At 48.1% G+C, this 13,465-nt stretch overlaps 2 protein-coding genes across 4 annotated transcripts in view; one reads left to right on the top strand and one right to left on the bottom strand.

Moving 5' to 3' along the window:
• The window catches only part of LOC144798327 (nuclear receptor subfamily 2 group F member 6-like), a 768,088-nt gene that overhangs the window by 37,891 nt on the left and 716,732 nt on the right, over nt 1–13,465 (top strand). The window contains exon 5 of one of the 3 annotated variants that reach the window (XM_078669149.1): nt 6,220–6,325. The exons of the other annotated variants lie outside the window; for them this stretch is intronic. Within the exon in view, the coding sequence (XP_078525275.1) occupies nt 6,323–6,325 (3 nt within the window). The 5' untranslated portion in view covers nt 6,220–6,322. The remainder of the gene's footprint in view (nt 1–6,219; nt 6,326–13,465) is intronic. 3 annotated transcript variants of the gene reach the window in all.
• The window catches only part of BABAM1 (BRISC and BRCA1 A complex member 1), a 57,117-nt gene that overhangs the window by 27,880 nt on the left and 15,772 nt on the right, over nt 1–13,465 (bottom strand). Inside the window, exons 2-3 of the mRNA XM_078669152.1 lie at nt 9,020–9,344; nt 6,523–6,581 (exon numbers count right to left, since the gene is read on the bottom strand). Coding sequence (XP_078525278.1) covers nt 6,523–6,581; nt 9,020–9,292 — 332 coding nt within the window. The 5' untranslated portion in view covers nt 9,293–9,344. The remainder of the gene's footprint in view (nt 1–6,522; nt 6,582–9,019; nt 9,345–13,465) is intronic.

Genomic DNA, 13,465 nt, shown 5'->3' with positions numbered 1-13,465 from the left:
AGGGCACAAGTGAAGGTAGTAAAGATGTCCCAGATATCACTAGGCCCTTTAGCTGGTACCATAGGCTTTACATCACTGCTTGGATTAGTTACTTTTATGCAATTTTATGCAATTCAGAGAGCACATGTGTACCACAGAGATTCATGCAGCTGAATGAATCATTAACTGTGTTTAGAGATGCGGTTTAATAAATATATCCTTGGGGCGGTACTGATGTGGTGCTAGGAGACTATTTCTGAGCTAAAAGCAAAGGCCTAAAATAATTAACCCTCCAACCAGGCCCTAAGGATCCTTAAGAGTTTTAGGGAAATTGACTGAAAAGGCATACCATTCCTCACTGTATGATTGGGACTACTCTTATGTTGCATAAATAAGGGTCATTGTTTGCAAAAGGTCTGATATGTAGGAAAGGAGAATCTTGAACCTACATGATGGCAAACCAAGGTCCACCAGACAAGATGTGTAATCTCTAAACAGAGTTCATGGCAACAGCAGGCCTGGGCACTCTGCAGCCTTTGCAGACATTGAATCTAATATTTCTGTGAACGCCGTGATATAGAATATTCGCTTAGTACTTTCCCAGTAATTTTTATGGCAACCTCTGCAGTAACCCACTATGGACAGGCTCTCTTTTTGTCGTTTCAGGCCTCGCACCTAAAATCTTTGTTGATGGGGAAAAATGCGCTCAGTACTGGCAGCTCCAATTGGTAGAAACCCTCGACTACTAGTGGGAAAATCCATCAATTAAAAAATACAATTAGCTAAGAAGACAGAGCATGCACAATATTTATTTTTGGTAGGGTGAACGATCAGTGGCTTGTATGCATTACCAATGCAGAGACGGAAATAAAGCACGCCCGCCCTCATCGCAGCCACTGACGACATCAGATCCCTACTCGACAATGGAGAAACAGTGTCCCTCATCCTCCTGGACCTCTCCGCGGCGTTCGACACCGTCTGCCACCGCACCCTAGTGCAGCGCCTCAGCAACATCGGTATCCAGGAGAAGGCTCTGGAGTGGATCATCTCGTTCCTCGCCGGAAGAACCCAGAGAGTCCGCCTCCCCCCGTTCAGATCCGAGGCCACCGAAGTCATCTGCGGCGTACCACAAGGATCCTCCCTCAGCCCCACCCTCTTCAACGTATACATGTGCCCCCTCGCAGCCATCGCACGCCAACACAACCTCAACATCATCTCCTACGCCGACGACACCCAGCTCATCCTCTCCCTCACCAACAACCCAGCCTCCGCCAGAACCAGCCTACACGAAGGGATGAAAGACGTCGCCGAGTGGATGAAGAACAGCCGCCTGAAACTGAACTCAGATAAGACGGAAGTCCTCATCCTGTGACCATCTCCCTCCGCCTGGGACGACTCCTGGTGGCCCCCTGCACTAGGCTCTACTCCCAAGCCAATGGACCACGCACGTAACCTGGGCTTCATCCTGGACTCCTCCCTCTCGATGACCAGACAAGTTAACACCGTATCGTCATCATGCTTCAACACCCTGCGCATGCTCCGAAAGATCTTCCGATGGATCCCCACTGAAACCAGGAAGACGGTCACCCAGGCACTCGTCACCAGCCAGCTGGACTACGGGAACACCCTCTACGCCGGCACCACAGCCAAACTGCAAAAAAGACTCCAACGCATCCAGAACGCCTCCGCCCGACTCATCCTGGACATCCCCCGACACAGCCACATCTCTGGCCACCTGATCACGTTCAGACTCCTCACCCACACACACAAGGCCTCCACGACCTGGGCCCCAAGTACCTCAACGACCGCCTGACCTTCTACACACCCACCCGCCAGCTACGGTCGACCAACCACGCCCTCGCCGCCGTTCCACGCATCCGCCGAGCCACCGCCGGTGGAAGATCCTTCTCCTACCTGGCAGCCAAGACATGGAACTCCCTCCCCATCCACCTCCGGCTAACCCAGGACCATCTTTCCTTCAGGAAGCAACTCAAGACCTGGCTCTTCGAGCAGTGACGCCCCCCCCTCCCCCAGCGCCTTGAGATCCTTCCGGGTGAGTAGTGCGCTATACAAATGCCATGATTGATTGATTGAAGGTACAAGTTGCCCCAGTATTGGAACTTTCATAGATTCCCATGGCTTGTACCATTCCCCGTCGTCGGAATGGGAGTCTCGGTAACAAAAATACCATAGCAGTAGGTACAAAAGAGAAAGAAAAAGGCCTAGACCTCATTCCCTTTGGTAGCATGTCCGCCTCTTTTTGCAAAAGAGACAAAAGTAAAGCAACAACCAATCAGATTAGCCTCACCCCATAGAACCCTCCTGAGAGAACCCCAGAGCCTCAGATTTTCTACCGCACGTTGTGCTAAGGGAGTCTCCTTTGAGCTCTGCTCACTTCAACTCTATTGGAGGATTTTTTCCAGAATTTTTCTTCAGGATGGTTAGGTGTTTCATCTAGAAATGTCTGATAAAGAGAAGAAAGCCCTTTTCAAGCCTTGTGCCACCTGTGGCAAGAAAAGGCTGTATGTGGAAGACAGGCATAAGGACTGCATTTATTGCCTGTATCCAGATCATAGGGCTGCGGACTGCAAGATCTGCCGCACCTTCTCTTCAAAGACCCTTCGGGACTGTGAGGGTTGCCTTCTCACTTGGCTCCAGAATTTGAAGTCAAGGAAGCAAACTCTGTCAAGTGACAGTGAAGACTCTTCATCTGCAGCCGCATCTAGAAGGTCAGTCAAAAGGGGTAGGGTTTCCCCTTCACCTTCTTCAGAACGTCCAGTTAAGGCCTCAAAAAACCCTGTGAGTCTGAGAGCCAGAGTCCTAGTAAATCTCCTCACTACGGTGTAAAGGAGAGGGAAGGACTATCTACAGCAGTGGTGGAGGCTGCTAAGACATTCAAGAAGCCCTCTTCTCTGTCATCTGAGAAGTCCGAGAAAGGTTCCAAGTCGTCGACGACGCTGCAGAAGACTCAGTCGACGAAGGCTTCTAAATCACAGGTGGGAAAAGTTACACCGTCGACGGGCTCGACGGCGGTGCAGTCGGCGTCGACGACGGTTAAGGCGACGTCGATGAGGCTGCCGACGAAAGAATCGACGATGACAGCGACGACGATGAGGATGTCGACGGCGGTGGTGATGACGGGGTCGACGACGAGAGCTTCAACGACTACGGCGGGAGCGTCGACAGCAGTGTCGACGACACCCATCTCGTCGTCGACAATTCAACCGTCGACGGTGGATCTTCCGTCGACGAGTTTTTCTCTAACAACACCATCGCCGAGGGTACCGTCAACGATGTCTTCGTCGACGGAGAGGATCACTATTTCCTTGAAAAGGATAACACCGGACATGACTTCTCCAAGGAGGGTTACCCCCTTGCCTCCCGCACTGTTACTTGAGGGAGAGGAGGATTCTGATGGAGATGATCAGGACTCTTTTGGCTATGCACATAGTCCTTCTCAGTTGTTGCTGAAGTGCCAAGAGACTGACTCTGAGGGCGAGTATCTTCATGAATGCTCTTACCAGCAGTCTTATTGACGTCAAGAGAGCGCAGGCCAGGAGATGGTGTCAGTTCCTTCTTCCCTCTTGGCAGATCTCCATGGCATGTTGCAGGATTATAGGGCCAGGTTCTCTCAGGCTCCGCCTCCTGTTCCCTCTGTCCCGGCAGTACAAGCTATACCTGCTCCCACGACTTCAATAGTGGTTTCTCCGGAAATGCCATCCCAGGTGTTTTTCAGCCACTGACACCTGTTCCAAGTTTACCTCCAGTGATTCAGGACATTCATGATGATTCCTTGGATGGAGATCAGGATGAGGATACCCGGCCTAACCAAGGTGTGGAATGGGATGATTACGTAATCCCGGAACCAGCGTCTCCTAGTCCAGACCCAGTGGACTCTCCCCCGGTGGATATTGGGGGTTTTCACAAGCTGATGGAGAGATCATCTAGTAGGTTCAAACTACCTATGCCTTCTGTACAAACAGAGTGCTTCCTCTATGATTTTAAGGAACCCTATAGGAAGGTGACCCGGTCAATACCCATTGTTGACCATGTCTGGGAGGAGGGTCTAAAGGCGATGAAAAACCCAGCTACGGTAATTCCAGTTTTGCCACGCCTGGAAATGAAGTACAAGGCCCCCGAGGATGGTCCGGCGTCTTTAACTGGGCAGCCGAAACCAGACTCTGTAATATCGCAAGTGGCACAGAGGAAGTCTCGTAATCCTTTGGTACCCCTGACAACTCCTCCTGATAAAGAGGGCAGGCGCCTTGATAATGCGGGGAAGAGATTCTCCTCTATGGCAAGTCTTCTGGTGCGAGCGGCAAATGCATTGGCGATCCTTGGCAGGTATGATTGCCAATTATGATGTGATCTATCACCATATTTGGACCAACTTCCCCAGGAGTCCAAGAGGAAGGCCAAGAAGATACTGCAGGAAGGGGAAGCGACATCGACAGAGGTGATAGATTGTGCCATGGATATTGCCACTACGGCTTTCAGTTCGCTGGCTGGCGCAGCAGTTCTTCATCGCCAAGGATAGCTCAGGGTGACCTGGTTCAGACCGGAAGTCCAAAACAAGATCCTGGACCTCCCTTTTGATGGTGAGGCATTGTTCGGCAAGCACATCGAAGATGCCCTCCAAGAGATAAAAAAAGGATATGGAGACGGCTAGGTCTCTCGGTACTCTTCAGTATCGGAAGGCTCCTTTCAGGGGGCCAGAGGAAAAAGCACTACTTCATACAGAGGCTCGTACCTACAACAGCGATACTCTTCTTATGGATCAACGTCCCAATCGTATCGACAACCTTACCAGCAAAAACAAGGCCAAACCTCGTCTTTCTCTAGGTCCAATGCTAGAGGAAAGCAGAATCGCCAGGGACGTGATAATTCCAAGAGGCAATAGCGGCGTTCTGGCTCAGACTACTGTACCCACCTCCTCAACAACATCTGTAGGAGGCAGGGTGTCTCAATACCTCCACAACTGGAAACGGATAACATCAGACCTCTCAAGTCTTTCTTCCCTCATCCTTCAACGCCAGAGGAAAGGGCACTACATTCACTGGATATACAGCGGTGCTTGAAATTTTATCTGGATCGCACCAAGGGATTTCGTAAATCTTCTCAATTATTCATCGCATTTAGTGCTCCTCGCAAGGGCCTTCCCCTGTCAAAGCAGGGTATTGCTAGATGGATCTCCAGTGCCATTCTGTACTGTCACTCTGCAGTGTGCAAGCCTCTAGAAGGCAGGGTCAGAGCACAATCCACAAGATCCATGGCTTCCTCTACAGCTCTCTTTGCGGGAGTGCAGATCAAAGACATTTGCAGAGCTGCGACTTGGAGCAGCACGCACACCTTCACGAAGCATTACTGCCTGGAATCCTTGGCACAGGAAGACACGGCTGTAGGCCAGGCAGTCCTGAGGAACCTCTTCCATTGAGCGGTGAGCTTTCCCTACTATCCCTCCTTCCTGTGATTGCACATTTTGTATCTAATGATAATACTGATTACTGTTTCAATATGTATTTCTTTCTTTCTTATGAAAGTATGGATACTGAGGGATTTCTATATATTTGTCACAAAATGTGCTTTATTGCTTACTGCTAGCTACTCTGATACAAGCTATGGGAATCTATGAAAGTTCCAATACTGGGGCAAGAAAACAAGTTACTTACCTGTAACTTTGGTTCCCCAGTATTGGTAACTTTCATAGATTCCCATGTGCCCACCCTCCTCCCCTGGGAAAGCTCAGCCTTCAGCAGATGTGGTTACTGTGACACAACGGCTACGAAAATCTGAGGCTCTGAGGTTCTCTCAGGAGGGTTCTATCGGGTGAGGCTAATCGGATTGGTTGTTTCTTTACTTTGGTCTCTTTTGCAAAAAGAGGCGGATATGCTACAAAAGGGAATGAGGCCTAGGCCTTTTTCTTTCTGTTTTGTACCTACTGCTATGTTATTTTTGTTACCGAGACTCCCATTGCGACAACGGAGAATGATACAAGCCATGGGAATCTATGAAAGTTACCAATACTGGAGAACCAAAGTTACAGGTAAGTAACTTGTTTTCTTACCAGTTATGCATGGTTTTATATTATATGTTTATTTTGAAGCAGTTAGGTTGAAATAGGTGCATTTTTAAACAGGAAAATGTTGCTGAAAATACTAGATGGATTAATGAACTATATTGTTTGGTTGTCTTCTTAAAAAAATAAGAACTAATTATGTAAATTCAAATGTTGAATTTTAGGGGGAAAAACATGTTTTGATTAATACTTTTTGATGAAGAAAGGAGAGACTGTAAGGCTCTTCGGTGCAAGGCGTAGCTAAAATGAGCCCTGATCAGAAATTGAATGGTGAGGTTTTCTGTAACGGTTATTAGATTGACGAAATCCATATTGCACATGGAACCATGAAACATTTTCCATATTTCACTTTCATCTGTAAAATATTTCCTGAATCCAGTTGTCCCTGTGAAGTGTGGGTTTTTAAACAACTGCATTTTGTGCAACAAACTACGCAAACATGATGCATACAAAAAACCCTAGATTACCCATTAAAAGACTCCAACTTCTGGGAAGCCATTTCTTCAGACAGGTCCAGGCAGATAACCTGTAAAAAGCAAGAAGCAGTCAATGTAAGAGTGTTTGGTCAGGGTTCTTTAATACAAAAGTTATTGCACACACTGGACGGCAACATGGTGCTTTCTCGCTTTTACAGTGGGATATGTTCTACTAGCAGCCCGTCCCGACGTTGTCCGGGTATGAATTGCTGCAGGCCAGTAGTATATTGTTTTATAGGATTTCGTTTTGATAGCATTTCTTATCTGTGACAGGCCTGTGAAACGCTCCGATTCACAGTGCACTGCTGATGCACTTAAGAGTGCGCGTTCAATAGTGTGTGAACTCGAGTTTCCCTACTTTATTTTTCCTTGCAATATTATATAGCGCGAACTCGACAACATTGCATGAGCACAATTTACATTACAGAAGAACACATTCATTTGTGGTAGGCACGGGGAGACAAAGCGATTTGCCTGGAATCACAGGATGTTGAGCTGATGCCGAGATTCGAACGTAGCTCCCCAGCTCTAAAGTTCGCAATTCTAGAACTTGTGGCGGGAGGTGTGTCTAAAAGTGTATGTTGGTGCTGGCCATCAATGAGAGAGACCTCTGCATTTTTCAAATCGGTGGTGAAAAAATATGAGTATGTTGCTGGAGATGTGTGCCGCCTAGCCACCAATGTACTTACCAGGGGAGGGTAAACACCCATTATTCCGCAACTTTCTTTCCGCATACCATCACTCCGCATACTTTCATTACGAAAGTACCATGACTCCGCAATGCCATTATAACGCATGGCATTACATTGTATATGCTTTTATCACGCATACATTTACAATGAAATTCGTTGTAAATGCATGAATGGTAAAAGCATGCTTTTTTTAATGTTTGGATAAGGTAAGTATGGGTGTAGGGGTATATGTTTTGGGGTACTGGGGTATATGTTTTGGGGTGTTTGGGTATTTTAAGGGTTCAGATATAGTTTTGGGTTATGGGGTACAGGGGTATTTTTAGGGTTCAGGGGTAGGTTTGGGTTTTGGGGTGCAGGGGTATTTTAAGGGTTCGGGGCTAGGTTTGGGTTTTGGGGTACAGGGGTATTTTAGGGTTCAGGGGTAGGTTAGGGTTTTGGGATACAGGGGTATTTTTAGGGTTCAGGGCTAGGTTTGGGTTTTGGGGTACAGGGGTATTTTTAGGGTTCAGGGCTAGGTTTGGGTTTTGGGGTACAGGGGTATTTTAGGGTTCAGGGGTAGGTTTGCGTTTTGAGGTACGGGGTATTTATAGGGTTCAGGGCTAGGTTTGGGTTTTGGGGTACAGGGGTATTTTTAGGGTTTAGGGATAGGTTTGGATTTTGGGGTACAGGGTATATTTATACGGTTAAGATGGGTTAGTGTTTAAGGTTGTTGGGGTATTTTAAGGAGTGAGGGTGGGTTAGGATTATGGGGTACACGGGTATTTAAAGGGAGCAGGGTGGACACCCGGAGCTGGAATGTACAGAACCTGGGAAGAAAAAACAATGAAATATTGGGCACAACGCTCGCTTTTTTTTCCCGTAATCCCACGCCCCGCACACGTCCACGACCCCAGCACACGCCCACAGCACATGATATGAGACATGGCATGAAGGGCGGAACGTACCACACGCCCCCAGCGTTTGTCACGCCCCCAGCACACGCCCACAGCACAACGCAGGCACGCCCACAAGGGACTACTTTGCTGGCACGGTTCTTTTACCTTTTAAATGTATATGGTGGGCGTCTGCATAGCCTATGTCCTTCTGCTGCAACTGCCCTTTCCAACGCTATATTGGGTGTTGTGATTGGTGCTGTGGTTGCTGAGATTACCCGCCTCAAAGGTTTGGGCTCTCTCTTTATTATATTAGTATAGATTTAAACTGTGTAAGACAACTAACTTCCTCACGCTTCAGTTCCTAGAAAAATGTCTTGCTGACACGAATCCTGCATGAGAAGTGTTACTGTGAGCGGTCAAAGAAACCCTCTCTACCCAACGTAGTATGACTTGTGCTACTGTAAGTTCTAAAGCGAGCTCTTTTTCAGCCATTTGCTTGAGAGTCTTGTGTTACCGAGATCTTAACAGGGAAGCTCTCTCTCGCTCACTTTATGCATGCTTGACTTAAGAAATGCAGGGATCTCTTCACTGCTCTATGACCTATAACTTTTGATCCGAGGTCAGGAAAGTCTTGGTTCAGCATGTACACTGAACTATGTTTTAATACCCGCTGAAGATTGTTCCACTGCTAACACAATAGAAAAATTCTCAGAAAAATTAACATTTGATGTCAAATGTTAACACTTCTAATGTGTTCACTTAAAGTCACGTCAGCACAAGGGCGTGTGATAGGGTTTTGATCGACGTAAAAAAAATTATGCATATGTGTTTTGGGTGTTGGGACTTTCACTCAACACCAAAGCTGATGCTTTGAAATCTTTTCTCCTAAGAGGCTGTGCTCCATCTAGGCAATTTTCTTACCAGTTTTTCAGGACAGTTCACCCTGGGTGTCCGGACTTGAAAATCTAGGGTCTGCACAGGCACCTGCCATTCCTTGCCATTGGAAGGGGCTGCAGCAGGTTGTCCGTCACTGACCCGGGCAGCTTCTCCTTCACCCTCACTCCGGCTTCCCACGCTGGTAAGAGCATTGGCGGTCCGGTCTTCAGCCCCCTCAGGGTTGGAGCGGGTTCGCAGTCTCTGCTCCACGGTTTGCTCCTCACCGTCAGGGGCGCTCCCGGGTTCTGAAGTGTCCATGGCACATCCGGGCTCCTCTGCAGACTCCAGCTTTCCTTGCGTCACAGAAATCCTATTTTTATAAACAGCAAAAAAACGAATGTGATTGGATTTGTCGTATAAGCAAACCTACTGAGGCTGCCTACCTCAGTGACTAACATCTTTTACCATCTCATACCTCCTGTAATATCCTTGAGTCAATCTTGCCTGGGAAAGGCACGTTCAAAGAAAACACTTAAAAAATTAAATCATTAGAGGGTGAATCTATCATCTCATGCCATTCAAAGCAATAATCTGTTAGATAAATAGAAACTGCAGCTTAACTCCATTTTCAAATTTAAATGTAATTAAATTAGGGCACCTGACAATAGAAAACAAGTATTACATACTTGTAGTGACAATGATGATATAAGTGAAAAGAATCACTAAGTGGACGTTTTTATAATTGATGTATCGACGAAAGACCAAGGCCACAGTTGGAGAATTAAATTAAAGATAGTACATAAATTCTCATCTAGGCACACAGTTGCTGATCTAACTGTTGATAGTGGTGACAACGTTTAGATCTAGTACTGAATTGCAGTCCATTGGGGCAAAATGAGGTTTCTTAGAAAGAGATTCTTACAAAGAGTTCAGTCAATGAGGCCCAGAGAGAAAAGAATCTCTTGAACTATTGTACCATCTACAGTCTTGATGGAGCATCACTGGTAAATGTTTAAGGATTGTGCTACAAATGTGTGCTCATCTGATTGCAAGTGAATTATTCTATGCAGTAAATAGTAGAGCAATTAAATTGATACAAGTCCTAAAAGTTAGGATAAAATACACCAATTTGCCGTTGCAATCAAACTTTTATGGTGGTGGAGATTGAGGTTCAACTTGCTTGGAGCAATTCAGTGGAAAGCAAAAAATGTGAAAGCAAAGCAACAATCTAGCGTCTGCTTCTGCCTTGGCCAGTCACTTTGCCAGGCTGCCCCAAAAAATATTTTCAAATCCAAAAAGCCCAACACCTGGGGAATTTGCATTGCCACTCCACTTAAACTACAGAACAACTTCCTGACACTGACACCTTCATACAGTGCTGCAGAGGTATGAAAATCTCAACTCTTAAGACAAAACTCCTACCTTTTTTCAGGGACTCCTCAGGAGTGCACCCATGTAATCTTAAGCCACCTTGCCCAGTCAGATGGGTGCCTCAGCCTTAGGCAACTTCCTATTGATTGCTGACCCACTGCGGTATCTGTCCCCATTAAAGGGTCCAGCCAGTGGATGAAGACACAGTTTGTACCAAAATCCAAGCAGACATCGAACAATGGAGCATTCTGGATGGTTAGCATGCAGGAATGGGCAAAGAGTTCAGTTTTATTTTCAGTAAGTATGAATGGTCCCTTTAAAAGATACAAACAGTAAGTGGAAACCATTCAGCCACAACATAGATGGTGCAAGAATTTCGAAAAGTACTGCAGGCGCTTGGAGCCTCTCGGTCAGGGTGGAACACAGCATCTCCCATATTTCACCCAAGTACTCCTGGACTTGAAAAAAACTTTAGCAGTCAAAAGTGCCTTAAACAGCACACTACTGCGTGACATGCTTATGAAGGCAGGGAGTAAACAACACTTGACGAAATAGGATCATAATACATGGGACCCTGCATTCCCTGTGTAAAAGCCAGTTTCTAATTTCATTGTTACAGGCGAGTTGTGATGCCCCTTGTCGCCCCTTAGCAAGAAATGATGTACCTGCTCCAGTGTAATATGTTATTACAGTTAAGAATTCACAATGCCTGCTAACACAGCCAGCAGTAGAGTGGATAGGCATGTCACTAAGCCTGGTTACAGCTAGAGTTTAAACAAGGAAAATGGGAATTGTCTTATTTCTTCTGAAATATTTTTCTGATAAAAAAAGGGATCAGAAGGAAGTAGATGTTTATGGCAAAATGTCTACTTTTTCCTTCCTTGGGTCTTTATAGGAATGATAGAATCTCTTCATGTTTCTACACTAACTGCCTTTTAGGGTTTTTAATTTTGCAGTGCAGACTCCGTTTTTAGGTCTTGCGCCTGGCGATGCACTGTGGTTCTGAAATGGACCCTGGAATTGAACACGCTTGTGCGTGTGTTTTTAGTTAGCTCTTCTGTGATTGGGCTTTCAGTGCGTGTATTTTTTAAACAGAGCACGCAATAGGCCAATGGCGGGCGCATTGCTCTGCCCACGGCCTATTGGTGTCTGTTACGCGCACCAAAGCCCGTATGTTTTCAATTATCGTGCCCAGACATGGGCGCGATAATTGGAAACATATGCCTCATAGTGGCACGCGTTCGCACCACTCGCGGGCGTGTGTGTTTTTTTTTTTACTATATCGATCACTTTTGCGATCACTTTCAGTGCAGATTGTTTTGACTAGGGACCGGCGCCGTTTATATTTGTTCCGCAGCAGATCCCCCACGTGGTACATTCCGGGCCCGGCATAATTCAGCATTTCGTCTGCAGCGCTGCGGGCTCACCCTTGGCCCTGCAACCGCAGCCTACAGCAAGAATACGTCTCAGTCTGCCGCGAGCCAGGCTCACCTACCGGGCTGCAGGCACACTGATCCTGCCAGTCATTCCCGCAGGCCGGTCGCAGCTCCCTCGGTGCCGCCCGCCCTCCAGCTGCAGAGCACAGCCTCACAGGCGCTGACCGGCTCCACAGAGTGCCCGCCTGCACAGGAGCAGCTCACAGCAGCGGCCACGGCCTCTCACAGCGTCTGCAGGGCAGTCCTTGCCGCCTCCATCAAGGCAGCGCGACCACGCCTGCTTCACTTGTACGGTGGCAAGCCTATTTTGAGTGTTCAACACCCCACCGAGCACAGGTCAGCTTCTCTAAATTCTCATTATTTCGTTTGCCGCAGCATATTGCTGTTCATTAGGTAGCAGCCGAAGGAGCCTTGAGCGCGGCCATATTCGCGCATGGCTAGCTCCGCCCCTCTGCGTCCGCATATTTACAATAAAATACAAAATAGCCCTTCCCTGCCCTCCGTTTTGCTTCAGCCCTTCCCTGCCCTCAGTGTTGCTTCAGCCCTTCCATGTCCTCAGTGTTCTTTCAGCCCTTCCCTGTCCTCAGTGTTCTTTCAGCCCTTCCCTGCCCTCAGTGTTCCTTCTGTCCTTCCCTGCCCACAGTGTTTCTTCTGTCCTTCCCTGGCCTCCGTGATGCTTCAGCCCTTCCCTGCCCTCAGTGTTCCTTCTACCCTTCCCTGCCCTCAGTGTTGCTTCAGCCCTTCCCTGTCCTCAGTGTTCTTTCAGCCCTTCCCTGTCCTCAGTGTTCTTTCAGCCCTTCCCTGTCCTCAGTGTTCTTTCAGCCCTTCCCGGCCCTCAGTGTTCCTTCTGTCCTTCCCGGCCCTCAGTGTTCCTTCTGTCCTTCCCGGCCCTCAGTGTTCCTTCTGTCCTTCCCTGCCCTCAGTGTTCCTTCTGTCCTTCCCTGCCCTCAGTGTTCCTTCTGTCCTTCCCTGGCCTCCGTGATGCTTCAGCCCTTCCCTGCCCTCAGTGTTGCTTCAGCCCTTCCCTGCCCTTAGTGTTGCTTCAGCCCTTACCTGTCCTCAGTGTTCTTTCAGCCCTTACCTGTCCTCAGTGTTCTTTCAGCCCTTCCCTGCCCTCAGTGTTCCTTCTGCCCTTCCCTGGCCTCCGTGATGCTTCAGCCCTTGCCTGCCTTCAGTGTTCCTTCAGCCCTTCCCTGTCCTCAGTGTTCTTTCAGCCCTTCCCTGCCCTCAGTGTTCCTTCTGTCCTTCCCTGTCCTCAGTGTTCTTTCAGCCCTTCCCTGCCCTCAGTGTTCCTTCTGTCCTTCCCTGCCCTCAGTGTTCCTTCTGTCCTTCCCTGGCCTCCGTGATGCTTCAGCCCTTCCCTGCCCTCAGTGTTCCTTCTGCCCTTCCCTGCCCTCAGTGTTGCTTCAGCCCTTCCCTGCCCTCAGTGTTGCCTTAGCCCTTCCCTGCCCTCAGTGTTGCTTCAGCCCTTCCCCGCCCTCAGTGTTCCTTCTGTCCTTCCCTGTCCTCAGTGTTCTTTCAGCCCTTCCCTGCCCTCAGTGTTCCTTCTGTCCTTCCCTGCCCTCAGTGTTCCTTCTGTCCTTCCCTGGCCTCCGTGATGCTTCAGCCCTTCCCTGCCCTCAGTGTTGCTTCAGCCCTTCCCTGCCCTCAGTGTTGCTTCAGCCCTTCCCTGCCCTCAGTGTTG

The sequence above is a fragment of the Lissotriton helveticus genome, chromosome 12 (assembly GCF_964261635.1).
Source record: "Lissotriton helveticus chromosome 12, aLisHel1.1, whole genome shotgun sequence".
Taxonomy (NCBI): domain Eukaryota; kingdom Metazoa; phylum Chordata; class Amphibia; order Caudata; family Salamandridae; genus Lissotriton; species Lissotriton helveticus.
This window is presented reverse-complemented; position numbering and strand designations above follow the sequence as displayed.